The sequence below is a fragment of the Strongylocentrotus purpuratus genome, unplaced genomic scaffold (assembly GCF_000002235.5).
Source record: "Strongylocentrotus purpuratus isolate Spur 01 unplaced genomic scaffold, Spur_5.0 spur5_scaffold_2, whole genome shotgun sequence".
NCBI classification, from domain to species: domain Eukaryota; kingdom Metazoa; phylum Echinodermata; class Echinoidea; order Camarodonta; family Strongylocentrotidae; genus Strongylocentrotus; species Strongylocentrotus purpuratus.
In genome coordinates this window covers 35,020,983-35,038,473 of record NW_022145605.1, presented here as the reverse complement: position 1 = coordinate 35,038,473, position 17,491 = coordinate 35,020,983, and the positions used below count along the sequence as shown (strand labels likewise).

The window sequence follows — 17,491 nt, the reverse complement described above, 5'->3', positions numbered from 1 at the left end:
CATTATATAGCACTAAATAGTGAAATCAAGCATTGCATATTTTTGTCAGTATAGAAGATACATGATGAAGAGCGCATGCACTATCATAATTTGTTTAACTACCTGTACATTGCATTAATATAGAAAACGATCAAAGTGTATGTCGATTAAGTGAAAACATTTTAGTTCCGCCGGCTTTACAATCATGTCAAACTAGTACATTTTCGTAGAATACCGTTATGGATATAATATAGTTTCGATGATTTACTCGCCTACTAGGTATAGATTAATATTCCATGAAAGGCCTACACAAACCGTCAATTTCTTGTTCTAACACCAGATTTCTGTTCATTCATAAAGCTGTGATTGAGGAAGAGTGAAGGATTAAGTCCTATTGTCTCTTTTCATCCACAGACTGACAACGTAAGTAACACAAGCGGTTACTTCGGTCGCTGATAATAGACAGCTTTGCCGCTTTGAAACGCCGCGGTCCTAATGACATGTAATCGTGTTTTTAATCTCTCCTTATGTAATTGACGAATCAGGAGGATCTGTTTAATATAGCGATATAGTTCTCGGTTATCTTCGGCACAATTCAAAGTACTTCTTTCTAAAAGGGCACATTAACCTTAATCCTATTGGCTAACTTAAATGACCAATAGAAAAGTGCGTAAACGCTGCAGAGAGCGGAAAGGGCTTCTGTTACTCAGTTATGGTAATCATTCGCTAATAGCTGCAAAGTCAACCATCAAGTCTAATTATTCGCTCCAAACAAGTACTCGCCTATCATTAATCGCGTTCCAACTATTTATCAGAATGGCAGATTACACCATGATCACTCAAGTTTCACCGAGTAGCATTCCTACCAAACGCCCTCGTCGTCGACGTCCCACCGTCTTCACTGAGTTACAGCTACAGATTCTAGAGACGGCGTTCAACGACAACCAGTATCCTGATATCAATACTAGAGAACAACTTGCTTCAAGTCTGAAACTTGGGGAAGACAGAATACTGGTAAATATCCTTCTACTTATAAGCTACAAATACTGTATCAATAACTTAGTGAAGCAACAATTTAAATTGAAAGCTGTCCTTTGTGTTGACTTGAGGCTTCCTCTATTTATTACAAACTAGCTTCAATCTTCGGAATGACAGGATGATTATTATGATATATAATATAGTTAAAAGCTATAGCTAAATCAAAGTGCTTTCCTTCTGCCACTGATGAAGATTACATTAAATTGGTAAAGTTGTAGTTATCTAAACGAAATAATGATGCTATAAAACGTTGATATTGATTGTATTTTGGGATATTTAATTGATGATTTCTTACATTCTTTTTCTTATGCTTATTTTCAGGTCTGGTTTCAGAATCGTCGTTCACGTCTCCGTCGAGCCTCTCTTGTTTCAAGCTCTACCCATCAACCCGTCATCAAGAAAGACGACATCGGCCATCCTCGCATTCAACCAGCCCAATTAGTTATCGACTTGGCCGTCATCGGTCGTAAGCGGAAGACAATGTGCGACATCGTCGACGTCGACCAGACTACACCACCCACCAAGAAGATGAACATCGTTTCTCCTGCATTCTCTGTTGACTTTCTCTCTCGAAGCAGTCGATCGACATCCGATTCAACGATGCCTTCATCGGATCGACACCACCTGTATCGTGACGTCACCCAGCTCCAGCAAAAGACACCACGTGACTGGACAAAGGGCGCCACCAGTCCAATGATGTCAGTAGACTTTCTCTCTCGTAGCAGCCGCTCTCCTTCTCCCTCTACATCCAGGTATAACGCAGAGCATCTTTACCGCACACCGTCTTCATTCTCCACACCGATGGGTTATCATCCGTACGTCTTCTACGTCAACCTCTAGACATTGACTGCATCGACTAATAAACTCTGAAAGGAACTTATTGTTGTTATATAATAATTTTGCCTTCACGGTCAACGATGCATTCATTTGTGTTATCCCAAGTTGCAATTGAATAAAGTGTCAAAATATCATATCTCTGTCATAAAAGTCTTTACTTTGTTTTCTTTTGATTATATGAAAGGATAATTTAATGGAGAAGATTATATATATGTTATCGATCTTTGAAAGGTATTCAATAGATTTGTTTCATGTGTGTGATTTGATGACCTAATCGTGCTTGTGAGTGAGTGACATATATTTTGAGAACGCTTTTTTGAAGCGAGTGCGCATTACAATTGTATATACTATACTGTATAATCACTTATTTGTATTTATTCCTTCTTATACCCGCTTCTATCTTTCCTCCCTCTCTATCTATCTATCTTTCTTCATGATCTTAAACTCTTTGTCTTAACTGTATTTCCCATTCTCTATTAATCTTATAGCTATATAATGAGATTTCTTGATTTCTCTCTCTCTCTCTCTCTCTCTCTCTCTCCCTCTCTCTCTCTCTCCTCGTCATTCCCTTCATCTATACTCTCTATTTTCTATCCAATTATCCCTATAGTATTTCATTATCTAACCTCCTCCCCAAATCTCTCTCACTCTCCTCCCTCCCTCTTTCACTCTACTCCTTCCCCCCTCTCTCTCTTTCTCTCTCTCTCTCTCTCTTTTCATCATTCTGTCCTCTTTATTTTCTATCCATCTTACCCGTTTACAGTCTTTCATTCTCTGACTCCCCCTTCTATCCTCCCCATGTCTCTCTTTCTTTCTCTCTCCTCGTCATTCTCTTCATCCATACTCTATTTTCTGATTCATTAATCCCTATTACTCTCCTCCCTATACCTCTTTCACTCTATACTCCTTCCCTGTCTCTCTTTCTCTTCATCTATCCTCTTTATTTTCTATCCATCTTACCCGTTTACAGTCTTTCATTCTCTGACTCCCCTTCTATACACTTCCCCATCTCTCTCTCTCTCTCTCTCTCTCTCTCTTTCTTTCTCTCTCCGGCTCAAGTTTATACTATTTTCCGTCGTTATTGCTTCGCCCATCCCCTTCCCTCTCTCAGTTTCTCTCCCTCTCTCTTTCCATGTTTTTTTTCATCTATCTAACTCGCAGTTTCTCTCCACCCCCATTACATTTTTGCCGTTTCTCTTATTTCCTCTCTTTCCCCCGTCTTTATACTGCGTGAAACTATTTTTTGTTTCCCTTCCCAAAAATTCTCCCCTCTCTCTCTCTCTCCCGCCCCACAGAAAAGATTAGAGCCTAACCTTTTGATATCCAACTTGGTTATTGGGTATTGCCCTAAATAAACATTAGACTTAGCACACTGGAGCTTTTAAAGATGTAAGATTATCCTAATTCATAATGTACGTAATTATTGTAATGTCTTGCAGGCGCGGATCCAGGAATTTCTTTAGGGCTGATTGTAACATTTTTTTTTGGCCGGGGGGGGGGGGGCACGTGCCCCCTGTGCCCCCTGGATCCGCCACTGTGTTGATGAATCAAATTTTGTTTTAACGTCGTGAAAACAAAATTTAATTCATCAACACCATTACAATAATTTCGGGCCTAAAATCTTTAAGCCTTAATGTCTTGATTTTTTTTTGTATGAGAGTGTTAGTGTTTGTTCTTGCTTTCTTTTGTTGATTTGTTTAAATCAATTGCCAAACGGTCTAGTAATTTGAGCCAACGCTAAATAAAAAAGACATAAGGCACACATTTATATGCGGGGTGGTAATAGCTAGGCCCGGGGTTAGAGAAAATTTAGGGGAGAAACAGGATAGGCGGATAGAATGCATATGATAAGAGCCCCCCCCCCCTGGGAAGAAAAAAAAAACATGTAAAACACGTGATTTTTAGCTTTTTTTTGGGGGGGGGGGGGATGAGCCCCCCCCCCTGGCACTCAAGGGGGGGGGGGGTGCAAATTTGCAAATTTTCGGGAGCAAAGAAAAAAAAATGGGCCCCCTACCCTGAGAAATCCTGGATCCACGCCTGAGATGGCGAGAGAGAGAGAGAGCAGAGAGGCAGATTCAATTAGAGTGAGCGATATAGAGGGGTATGATGTCATTGTATAGAATAATGACATCATTGATATTTATTCCTGTAATTCTGCCGAATGTTGACATAGTCATCGAAGCGATGATGATTTTGTTCCGATGCAAAACTCGATTCCTTGACGGAAATATGACTTATGGAGCGCCCTCAATCATCATACGGTGGGTGTGGTCATGTGACTTATGTCATGTACACGGGGAAAATGGCTAATACAGTGAATGGATGTAAGCCCGAGTGTCTTGTTTACATCGTGTAAAGGTTGTTTTTACAGAATATTACTTGAAATGAAGGATATCAATTAGCAATATGGGGAATAAGGAGTCTAAACCCTCGGTTATACCTTACGAGGAGGCACTGAAAAAAGGCAAGTATCTTATTTGCAGTATTATTCTTGTGTTCCAGATCCAGTGGCAGTACAGCGCTGTCTCTAGTCTAAAGCTGAGTCTCACTGTCGCAGCATATCGACTCGTCGTGAACGATCGCCTCACTGTACTGCAGTCGGACCCTGACTGCAGGCTGGCCTGCGCTGCGCCTGTTGCTGTAGGCCTACATGTAACTCCAGGGAGCTCCGACCCCGATGCTGAACGCGTCGGACTCGGAGCTCCAGAGTCTAGAGTCAGATTTTGAAAACGATTCAAATAGCATGTTGGGTCACATTTTCTTTGCAATGTCGAGGTAGTATTCGTGCAGCGGTTTGCCTTGCCCCAGACTGAATTTTCCGTCTCTTTTGTTCGTTAAGCCTCTTATTTGGCTCTTATTTGGCTTTTGGCTCTCTCTTTATAGCATTAGGGGTGCGGGCGCTGGTCCAAGAATGAGGATCTTCATAAACAAGGATATCCTCATAAACGCAGACAAAATGCGTCCTCAAAAATATGGGTTGTCTGCATTTTCGAGGACGTTTTTTTTCATCGGCGCTCTGGGGGTTTCATGTTACAGAACGGCCTGCTGTCGATGCCAAAAATGGATTCCCCAGGGGAAAATAACCCTAGTTCACCGTCTATTTTTATGGGTTGTCCGTCTTCCCAAGGATTTATTGCTCATAATGTGAAGATCTCTGTACAAAGTCAATGTAAAATGATTCAAGAAAATCATTGCAGAATCTGTTTTTTGCATCGCCAATGCGCCGTTCCAAAATACGAAAATGCAGACGGTCCTTATTTTTGAGGACGCATCGGTCTGTGTTTACGAAGACGATCCTCGTTTATGAAGACTATCCTTATTCTCGGACCAGCGCCCCTACTGTTTAGAGACGGAAACGGACTATACCGCCAAATGTGTAGGTTAGGTGTGTAAATTTACACACCAAACTTGCAAAACTTATCCCCGAATTACTCCTTTCACACATATCCGCTGCATTTTATATATTGTAAATTAGCTATAGGGCCTAGGCTTAACTACTTCGGTTTCACTTACCTACTTGACTGAAATAATCCATTTAATTTCCTAAAAATAGACCATTAAATGGATTATTTCAGTCAAGTTGGTAAGTGGAACCGAATTAGTTAAGCCTATAGCTAATTTACAATATAAAATGCAGCGGATCATATGCATCCTGTGAAAGGAGTAATTCGGAGATAAGTTTTGCAAGTTTGGTGTGTAAATTTACACATCTAACCTACACATTTGGCGGTATAGTCCGTTTCCGTCTCTAAAGAGAGAGGCGACCCTACCCAAATAACAGGCTTAACGAACGAAAGAAACGGAAAATTCGGTCTACGGTTTGCCTAGACCAAATTTTCTGTCTCTTTCGTTCGATAAGCCTCTTATTTGGGTAGGGTCGGCTCTCTATTGAGAGACGGAAGCCGACCATACCGCCAAAGGTGTGGGTTAGGTGTGTAAATCAATGCACCAAACTTGCAAAACCATGATAAAAATCTTGCAGCGGTAGATCTAGTTTAAACTCTCCCTGCGCATGACGTCATCTACATGTAAATCTCATCCCTTCTAGTAGGGTGTCTGATCGCGCACCCGATGTTGTGTGCTAAAATTCTTCCCATAGAGATTACACGCATCCCTATGCAGTCTACGTGCATTGCGCGACCATGCAAAAAAAGTCAATTTTTTTTTTCAATTCGAGATTCAAACCTTTATCTGTTGTGATCCTGAAGGTGATACTCAATAAATGAGGTGTCATATGAAAGAGCAGGTGAATTCCAATATTTCCAAAGGGGCGTAGCAACCGAAATTCTAAAAATATCTTGGTCAAAACAGCAATTTAAACATTGTGTCCTGGCTAACTCTGAGGTGTGTCACGTTTTGAGATATGATGCCCCGATCGATAATTAGTCCTAGTCCTAAGGAACAATTCTATGCGCTTATATTTTCGCTAGCCCCCAGGGATCACAACTGATAACAGTTTAAAAATACCCTTCTCGCTATTTGGTGGATCAGCTAATTAGGGGGCGTGCGCTCCGCTCAGTCCAAACCATGGTTACATCGCCTGACATCTCGGCGTACGAACGAAACCCCAAATTCAATTACACATTATAGTGAATGAAAGTATGGCTAGCCATTCGCGCAATAAACCTGGAAGTGAATACACGTTATAGTCAATGGCAATATCGCGGAGACAACGTGCGTTATCTCCACGATATTGCCATTGACTACAACGTGTATTCACTTCCGGGTTCTATGGCGCAAACGGCCACCCATACTAGTCAATGGCACATATCGCGGAGACAGCGTGGCTCAAGCTGCAAGTCGCGCATTGGCTTAGCAACATGCGTACTAATATGCATACGCTTGCATATCGCGCGATACAGCTGTTTGTCTGAATTTAGCAAAACAACATCACTCTGCGTGGACGTCTTTTTCGTCGATTTTGACCAAAATGATATGAATATAGCAGCGTTTTGGAGGGGCTGTAACTTTTGATAGAAACATCGGTGAGACTTGAAATTTGAAATGTATTATTTTGATAACATTTTTTATTCAAATATCAAACAAAAATGGTGAAAAACGATCCCAAATTGAAAATTGAAAAATCGTTCAGACATCCTACTTCTAGTCTACGCCGAGTAATTAGTAGGACTTTGTAAGCACCTTGAGGCTTGAGCATCCCCTGGGATGGATATTTCACACTAGACCTGTTTTCATCGGCTCGAGATTGCTAAATATCCCATTATTTTCAGACGTGGATATTATCCAATGCTCGAAATCGCATCTTCATGAGACTGATACGCTCATCACAAACTAGCTCGAAAAATAATCTTGAGATTGACGCATGCTCACTTCAGAGACCGACTGTACGACCAGCGTGTGGATTTAAGATTTTACCCGCACTGTAAAACATACACAAGTACCGGCTGTGCATGCATGCAGCGCAGTTAGAGCATGTGCTACAAGCTAGTTTATTTTTAAACATGGAAAACCGGAAATCGCTGTACATTAAGGCTGTGAAGGGTAGTCGAATGCTCGAGTACCCGCACGGTTGACTACTACTCAGGTACGATTTCTCGTACCCGAATATTCGGCCGCAAAAAAAAAAAAAAAAAAAAAAAAAATTAAATGTCCAGGCCGACGCTTACCCGTGCCTGGGTGAGCGGCGGCCGCTGGCATGGTGCCGTCGGTAAAAATGTTTCCCAACTCAAGCACTGTCAAACTCACCACTCAGAAACTGGGACCAAATGTCTGGATTTCTGCTTGGACTTGGAGGAAAATGGATTATTCTGCCATCTTTGGTTTTTAAAACAGCATTGTTCACTGTTATTATTATTATTAAATCGGCGCCTTCAACTGCAACTCAAAGTAAAATTGCATGCGTTTTCGGCGACAGAACTGACATACTGCTCCAGTGGTATGTATGGTGGTGGCAAAAAAAAAAAAAAAAAAAAAAAAAATCAAAAAAATTTCAAAAAAAAAAAATCAAAATTAAAAAAAACAACAACATGGCATCCGAATACTCGAGTATTCGCTTGTAAGCATGGGAGTGTACTCTGGTACCTCATTACACTGTTGTGCACAGCCTTACTGTGCATGATGGCATCGGGATACTTTGGTCTGATGAAGACGGTTGCAAACTATACCGTTCTTTGGGAAATAGCGGGATATTTTGCAAACTAGATTGAGATTTCTTGGGATATTATCCCGACCAAATATCCAGCCAATTGCTACTTCAGGCTGTTGAAGACGCAAATTAGCTGGATAATTTGGATCGGGATAGTTCTAATAGCGGGATATTTGGCAATCTTGAGCTGATGAAGACAGGCCTACTGTACATGTACATGTATGTGAAATGTACATGACATTGTTGTAAGCTTTTATATAAACCCTGTGTCCTTTATCTATCTTTATATCTATCTTTGTAGTGTCCGAGGATGAGTTGAAGAGATTAAGAGAGGCGTTCAAACGCTACTCCATCCCGGCAGGCTACATGAGCAAACTCATCTTCGTCAAAGATGTCATGGGAGATGCAATGCCCCAGAAACTTGGCGAGGTAAGTCAATGATTCATCCATAACTGCTCTGATTATTCTGGAAGTGTTTTACAATGCATGAATATGAGCGTTTTATAAATTATTATTAAAGTCGAATGTTGGTCATGAATGCATTTTGCATTGTGAAAGAAACCGTGTAGAAGTGATTGAAAGGTTGATCCTGTATATGGGACTACACAAGCATGTGACATGAAAGTTGTGGTCCACAACCTTTAATTTAGCTGTAACTACATGTATGCATATTTCGAATATGAGGGCATTTGAAGAGCCATCCTTGTCAGAGGACATTTTCCTATGATACTCTTCCACTAAAACATAAAAGAATGAAAAATCTCACAAATCACCTTTCCCAGAACTCGACCTTCTCTTAGTTCAAAGTGTAATGTACCAACACCCAAAGCTATTTTGCTCTTTAAATTTGTATGTCAGAGTGTCCATGCTGCCATAATTTATTCAAAGTATGAGCTTCAAATATTGCTCTTAAGTGACTGGTGAGTAGACTAGTAGACGCATCATATTCACTTGCATAGAATACTGTACAATGTACAAGCAGGTTGTTGCATGGAACTCAAGTTCGACTTGGGTTAAATGTGAAGGGTCTCAATATTTTCTTTTTTTCTTCTTTACTTGATACCAAATTAGCCCAAAGAATGCAGGGTAAAAAGATTCTAGGTTGATTGTACAGATTACATTTTTAAAAAGGTGATTTGTACATGTTTATATTAGTTAAAAAGGAGGTCATTATTCCCAAAATAATGGTGTCATACAGATAATAAAAGCAAAGGTAAAAGTAAGAAAAACTTGTGAAAATTGATATTGAACTGAGAAGTACATGTACATGTAGGCGTACTGTGCATCAAATCATGTACATTATGTGTTAAAATTAATTTATATCTGTGGTTTCTGTGCAGTTTTCTAGACTTGACATGAAGCACAGAAACACTGCATCGTCGTCGGATCTCGTGGTTTTTGTGGCTCAATATTCAGTGCCGATGAAATTAATTTGAAGTGAAGTGACTACCACAGTATCAGTATGTACATGTACATGTATGTGTATATCACATACAATGTCTGTTTGACATTCAATGCAGCCTATTTTAGTATAGAAAAAAAAAAGGAAAGATAATTTTTCATGTATTTATTAAGTTACTGGTAACCGCAACTGGTGCCATTTACCAGAAATTGATGCACAGAATGTCGCATGTGTGCTTTTTCAGGCAAATTGCCTCTAGCCATGTTGCATTTCAGGCAGAAGAGGCTGATGAAATAAATACAAAATAATTTGAAGATCCCCTAATTTTGCCTTCACCCAGCTAAAGTGTATAATTGCCCCTCCTCTCTCTCCTTCACCCCTCTCTCCCCATCCGAACCTTGATCTATCAGTTCTCAATGTATTGCTAATGTCTGACTCATCCTTCAAGAAGTAAGCCGTGATTGGCATGGAAAATGGTTTGGGATGTAGACAGACAGATTGAAGATTGTCTGATGCCCTGTTCAGATCAGAGGAAATTTTTACAAAATATTAATAATTACATTTATAGGGCGCTTTATACAGACGTTTCTAAGTGCACATGTGGTACTGTCTAACTTATAATTATTCTATATGTTCAATACCTTATAATCAACAAAACAAAATAATAAAATATAACTAATACTAGGGCTGTGCACAACAGTGTAATGAGGTACCCGAGTACACTCCCAGGCTCACAGGCGAATACTCGAATATTCGAACGCCATGTTTTTTTATAATTTTTTTGATTTTTTGTTGTTGATTTTTTTTTATTTTTTTGAATTTTTTTGATTTTTTTTAAATTTTTGGATTTTTGGATTTTTTCCTTTTTTTTCTTTTTTTGCCACTACCATACCACTCGGCAGTTTCAAAGGTCCCTCGCGCAGCTCGCTGAAAACGCATGCAACTTTACTTTGAGTTGCAGTTGAAGGCGCCGATTTAATAAGAATAATAACAGTAAACAATGCTGTTTTAAAAACCAAAGATGGCAGAATAATCCATTTTCCTCCAAGTCCAAACAGAAATCTGGACATTTGGTCCCAGTTTCTGAAAGGTGAGTTTGACAGTGCTTGAGTTGGGAAACATTTTTACCGACGGTACCATGCCAGCGGACGCTGCTCTCCCTGGCATGGGTAAGCGTGGGCCTGGACATTTTTTTTTTTTGCGGCCGAATATTCGGGTACAAGAAATCGTACCCGAGTAGTTGTCAACCGTGCGGGTACTCGAGCATTCGACTACCCGTCGCAGCCTTAACTAATACAATACAATACAATACAATTGAGTTAAATGGAATTAACTACTTGTGTGCGCCTCCAGTAAACTATAACTGATTAAAAAGGTGGGTTTTGAGAAGGGTTTTGAATGATTCAATGGATGGGGCATTTTAAATATGAGGTGGTAGTTTGTTCCAGAGGGCGGGGGCAATCGATGAAAAGGCACATTCACCATAGCGGGCATTTGTTCGTGGGCCGTGAATTAATTGCATGGAGGAAGATGAACGGAGGGATCTCGCCGAAGAGAAGGATCGAAGGGAGACTAGGTCAAGAAGATATTTAGGGGCAAGGTTATGTATTATTTTGTACGAAAGAAGTAGGATTTTGAAAGTAATGCGAGAATGGACCGGTAGCCAATGAAGTGAGCGAAGAATAGGTGATAAAACTGATAAACTGTATTAAAGAAACGTCGTATAACGAATCATGGTATTGTGAAAGCGGTGTACAGACTGGATATCATGGTATTAAAGGTATTACAAAGTTTGGTATGGGTTCATGAATTTGGTTCAAATGAACATACGTATTAGAACCATGCAATCCTACATTATTCAGTGATCGTTGTCAATTGGCAATAAGCCCCACCTAATGTACAACTGTACATGTTACTGTTAGAGCTGTTAGAGTAGTCGAATACTTGAGTACCCGCACTGTTGACAACTACTAGAGTATGATTTCTCGTACTCGAATATTCGGCCGCAAAAAAAAAAATTAAAAATCTCTTCCTGTACATGTTTGTAGGATTGTAGGAACTAGGAACTGTATGAGGCATTGATTCATTTTTTTTTTTTTAATACAATTTGTTTATTGGCTAAACTTCACACATTTTGGGGTCTAAAATTACCTTCATTACCTTCATTGCCAATTTTAGGTCCTAAAAGGGCACTAGAAATGTCATGAATAAGAATCAGAGCAATATGGAAAGCATTTACGGTCTGAAACAAGAACTCAACTGTCTCTACTAAAATCATGGCATCTGATTGGCTGAGAGCAAATTGTCATATAAATTTAAACCTACATGCTATCCCTACCGTCGTAGTAAACCTAACCTAAAAAAAGAAGTGGAAACCCAAACCTAACAGTACCGTATAGTATTTTTGACGATATAGACACAAGATAAAAGTCTAACTACAGCCAAAGATTGTGAAATGACTGCTCTGTGGGAAAGAAACATGCCATGCGTGGAAAAGTCATCAATTGGTGTTGCTATTTGATTTCCTCTCGATGTAGCTTTAGCCGGCAGTGGAAATAATATCCTTTGCTTTAAGCATTCCTCAGGCACAAGAACTACATGTAGGCCTGTGCATGTACATGTAGGTGAAGTTGTGTACTTGTCCAGTTCTGAAACTGGAAAAAGTATTTGATACATGTACAGTATGTACTACCTGTAACTGTACATGTACATGTACAATGTACTGTACTGTACTTCAATAACTTATACCTGTAATAGAAGTGTGCATACAGTATTTGTAATTTATACTTCTAAATAATTCTTATATTCATATTTTGAATGTACTGGTTATATACATGTATTGGGAAAAGATTCTCTTGACACAGTTAGCTTACAATACTTTACATGTACATGCAGTCTAAGTTTTAATTACATGTTTATTCGAAGTTATACAATTTTTAAAAAATTAACAAATCTTGATTAACGGTTTTTCATTATTTCAAAATACTACCGGTACATGTATGTTTTAAATGATCTTCTGTAAGACCAACTGTACATTTATCATGCACTATTAGGTCATGACTTTAAAAAAAATGGTATACCATGCAGTCATTACATTCTACATAAGTATGATACATGTATACAGTGTATATTTCTCATATTAATGCTTTTCAACCATATTTTGTTTATACTGAATGATTCTGATATATTCATTTTATTTGTAGTGAAAAGGATTTTAGAAAAAGGCCCTAATTTTGAGGAAAGTACAGTGAATATGGCCTTAAAAGATAAAGTTGAGTTCTGGTCATGCGATTGCATTGTGAAAGAAGCGGTGTGGAATCGATCAGAAAAGGTTGATCATCTAGCATACATGTACATGTATGTATCCTTGTGTACTGCAAGGTTCTGGAATCATCAAAATGATTAGAAATTTGGCCCAGTCTTGGTAAAGCACTGTACACAGAAAGATATGGGACTACACAAACATGTGGTATAAAATCATATGCTGTTACATTCCATATTTAGAATATTAAAACATTTGAAGAGCCATTCTTTTCAGGGAACATTTTTTGTCTGATGTTTATCCACACTTGCATTATAACAATGATAATGCTCACAAATTATTTTTCACCTCATCCCAGAACTCAACCTTCTCTTTAATAGTACTAACCATGTAGCCTTATGACAACAAAGCAACCTATTTGCACAATTGTATTTGCAAATAAATGAACTGGACATTAACTGAACTGGAAATTAACTGAACTGGAAAAGGTGAACATGTGATTGGTATTACTGGGCAATATCAGATGGCAATAAACAATGTGCAAATACATTTTTATTTACATAACACGACTGAAGTGAAACATGCGCTTCCATCCAAATACTTTTCAAATTCCTTTGGAGATTATTACGTACACATGTACAGTACATGTAAATAAAGGAGTGCTGGGAGATTTGAATAATGGAAAATTGAAGTTGGTAATTTGTTTAGTATGGAAGTAAAGTGAATAATAACTTTGAAATTGCTATTTTTGCATGACATTTGATCTGATACAAACTACCAATCACATTTTAATACTTAAATTCTTATAGTCAGTAATGTAGGAATGAAATCATGCAGAGACTTGATATGTGTACCGTACAGTTTCCCTGATTACAGAGTGTTTAAAGTCCAGTTTTTGTTTCCTTCAAATTGTATGTATAATAAAGAAAGTAGAGATAAAGTTTTAAAAAAATATGACTTCTTTGTAGTGCATTAACTGGTATTCCACATGTTGTTGAATTGTCAAGTCCAATAATAATTTGAATTGCACAACAACACAAGGTACACCTGTACTGTAAAACCAGACATTTTCATGACCTGAAACTTTTTACGAATTGGGGCTGACAGCCTTTTTTCGTGGCATGTATCGTCCATGAAATGCCAACCATGAAAAAAACATTGGGTCTACTGTACATGCACAGGTACAGGCATTCAATGCATAGTGTTGCCCAAAACTTTTGTCATATTTAAAATTTGTGAAAGTTTTATACTGGCAAAACTTTGCGATTTTACAGAGGTAAATCTATTGCAGTTGCCCATGTACAGCACATGTACATGTACATGTACATGTAGGCTAATACTCTTTTCACACTGGTTTTGCTTAACCCCGTACTTTCCTTAGCCCCGTACTATCCTTAACCCCGGACTATTTTTTTGGCTTTTCACACTCGCTGTTTTTAGTCCCGTACTAGCGCCTATTCCGGAATAAGAAAATTCCCGCTGTTCTCACTGCATTTCGTTAACCCCGGATATCGTGTATGTTATGATAGGACATACTTCGCATCTGGCCAGCTGCGATACGCTCCATTGCGTAGTACCGGACTATTTTTCGTTTCTGTTCTCATTCGTTTGCTTAGCACCGCAATTGCGGGGTTAGCAGGAGTTAGCACCACAATTGCGGAGTTAGCCCTGCTATTTTGCAGGGTTAGTTAACCCCGTACTATAGGTGGGGTTAGCCAACTTTAGCCCACTTTGGTAAAAGCCAGTGTGAACAGAAAGTGGAATAGGCTTAACCCCGTACTATAGGTGGGGTTAAGACCCCCCCTTAACCCCACCTATAGTACGGGGTTAAGGAAAATATTGCCAGTGTGAAAAGCATATAAATGTACTCCACTTTCATGTATCCCAAATGATTTTTTTTCTGCTCTCTCTCTCTCTCTCTCTCTCTCTTTTTGAATTTCAGCATCTATTCTTTTCTTTTGGTGGGACAAATAAAGGAATTACCTTCAAGGATTTGTTTTGTGGACTTGTCTTGCTGACGAGAGGGAGACAGGCAGAAAAACTCAGATGTAAGTATACAAGACTTTTTTCTTTTGTTCAAAAGTAAAATAAATTGTGTTCTGTGTGAGCATTTTAGGGCAGGTCCAAGCTATTTGGATTGTGACGTACGGGACATTTAGAGACTTTAAACAAGAAATAACAACAGATGAAATTATTTATATGGCTATCTTTTGGTATGAGTCTGTGACTATTATTGGCTAGTTCCCGCTGTGGTCCCGTACGTCACGCAGCACATTAATTACATTTAAAATTAATTAAAAAATTGTTCAGAACTAAAACTTTCCACAAATGAACTAGCCAATAATAGCCACAGACTCATACCAAAAGATAGCCATATAAATAATTTCATCTGTTGTTATTTCTTGTTTAAAGTCTCTAAATGTCCCGTACGTCACAATTCAAATAGCTTGGACCTGCCCATTACCAAAGTTAATTAGTACACACATGTACTAGTGGACATGTAGTTTGATGCATGTATCCGTCTCCTGGTAGTGCATGTGAATTCGCATCCCTGGCCAGGGTCTACTCTAAAGTCTTCATCTTTTATCCGTGTAATATTTCACTTACATGACTGTTTGCAGAAAAAAAGTCACAATAACACCATATAATTTTTTTTATTTTTTTGATCAACTGTAAAAATAAAAGACTGCTGATTTTCAAACCTGTGGCTGTGGACCACCCTGCCACTGACAAGGGTGTGTTTGTGCTTGCAAAATATATGGAGCTCATACTAGTGTGATGTAGTAATTTGAATAGTCTTGTAGTTGAGGATGAGTACCCTGCTGTCTGTCACCCAGGTGGGGATACCATTAACATTCCTGATTTAAAGCTAAGGGGATATTTCCATCTTTCATGATAACAGACCAAAGAGATACCAGCTGGTATCTCTTTGAACAGACTGACTACTTATGGACATCTTTGACCCTACCATGCCCCCTCACAGGTCACACGCAAATCTTCAGGTGTTGGCCAATGCAGGAACTCGTTACTAATGCAAATGTTTTATTATCATTATTTATTAATGATTTGGCATCACCTGTGTCATTGAGGGGAAAAAGCGAACAGAATCATGTGGAACCTCTGGTCTCTCCTCCAGGTAAAAACATATATTGGAATGTACACTGTACAGGTGTACATATATATACCACTGTACTGTCAAACAGAGGTTTCCCACACTCTCTGATGAGCCTTATGAAGAGTGAAGTGAGTTCTTTTAGATATTCAAAGGTGGTGAATCTCCTCCACATGGGACCTCCATTTAACATCCTATCCTAGGGACAGAGTGTTTTCCATTGTAACCTAGAGTACTATTGGTATATGCAGTGATGTCTCTGAGATGTAGTGGCAGACGACTATGTTGTTCCAACACATTGTTCCAACACATTGTTCCAACACACACAAGCACTAAAATTTAAAATTGTCAAAAGTGTATGACTCAGGAGGGTCTACTCACTTTTATAGAGGACCTATGATAATATGCTATCCATAATATATTTTGAGTAGTGCACCAAAGGGAGAAGGCACTTGGGAGAAAAGCAGAAATTAATGATATTTTGTACATGACAGACAAGAGCGTTACCTGTACATGTATATCCGTGACTCTGTGTCACAATCTACTGACCAACGATTTTTCAAAACGTTTTTTGTTGCTGTGTAAATGGGCCTTCTGTCATATGTGAAAGACATGTAATTGGCCATCATCCAGAGTGATCATCATGACCTTCAATCAAGGAATGGAAAACAAAATGGCAGTAATCCATGCGATTGGAAGGCTGGTAGCAGGCCAGGCTTTCAACATGGAAATCCCAACCTTCAGTTTCTCCCGAAGACTAATCCATGCTTTCCATTTCCAATTTTCCATCATAGATAAATTCACACTTGCAAACCATACATGTACGTGTATGCCCTACAGTGTATGCTACATGTAGTTGTGAAAATGCGATATTGAATGAAATACATGATACATGTACGATGTACATGTAATGTACATACATATCTATTCGCTTTATACTGAAGGGTTTACATTAAACTTTACATGCATACATGTAGTGTGTGATGAATACTTTGGAGAAATCAATGGTACATGTATAATAAACACCTTTTTTTAAAACAGAAGATTCGCTTGTCATTAGAATTATGTGATTTTGATACATCCTTTGTTCCAATGAAATGAAATTGAAAGGTGATACTTTTTTTGGTTAAAAATACCACACTCCAGAGGTGGGTTTTTCGATTTCAATTTTTCTTCGCGTTTGTCGGTAGTTGCTACATGTATGCGCTGCAACAATTTTTTTGCGGTGTAAGTGCAGCTCGTGTGTGCTACATTTGTATATCCTGTTCACTATTTCAGTGGCTTTAGATGAGTTCATGCTCTGGATTATTACCGGTAATCACAACTACATGTACTTTTGTTTATTTTCATTACAAAAAGCAAAATGAAATTGAAATATACCTGACGGTCAAGTAAGGTCTTAAAAAGCAGTCTCTGTCTGAACACAACTGTACAGCAGTCTGAACACAACTGTATAGCAGTCTAGAAAACAGGATTTGGCAACGATCCATTAGAATGGTTTCTACATTAAATGATAGGATGACCTTTACAAACTGCATGAAGTACTGACATAAACACATCACTGAGTGAGAAAATATAGAATTCGAGTGAATTTATCCCTTAATGATGAATTTAGGATACTACAGTGTATGGTGCATTCTGACTATGAGAGATCAAATACCTGTATGACACAGATACAGTTAACATCTAAAATAAATTATTCATACCTTTACCAAATTTTGTAATTTTTGAAGTATGTGAAAAATTGAGTTGTCC

At 38.7% G+C, this 17,491-nt stretch overlaps 2 protein-coding genes across 4 annotated transcripts in view; both read left to right on the top strand.

The window, feature by feature from the left end:
- The first annotated feature begins 708 nt into the window (after positions 1–708).
- On the top strand, positions 709–1,990 carry LOC585895 (paired mesoderm homeobox protein 2A). Its single transcript, XM_785700.5, has 2 exons — positions 709–993; positions 1,339–1,990. The coding sequence occupies exons 1-2, from the start codon at positions 796–798 to the stop codon at positions 1,855–1,857; spliced, it is 717 nt and encodes a 238-aa protein (XP_790793.1). The 5' UTR covers positions 709–795; the 3' UTR covers positions 1,858–1,990.
- A 2,139-nt stretch (positions 1,991–4,129) lies between these two features.
- The window catches only part of LOC579154 (ubiquitin carboxyl-terminal hydrolase 32), an 83,101-nt gene continuing 69,739 nt past the window's right edge, over positions 4,130–17,491 (top strand). For all 3 annotated transcript variants that reach the window (XM_030992289.1, XM_030992288.1, XM_030992287.1), the window contains exons 1-3: positions 4,130–4,318; positions 8,262–8,389; positions 14,567–14,672. In XM_030992289.1, coding sequence (XP_030848149.1) covers positions 4,261–4,318; positions 8,262–8,389; positions 14,567–14,672 — 292 coding nt within the window. In that variant the 5' untranslated portion in view covers positions 4,130–4,260. The remainder of the gene's footprint in view (positions 4,319–8,261; positions 8,390–14,566; positions 14,673–17,491) is intronic.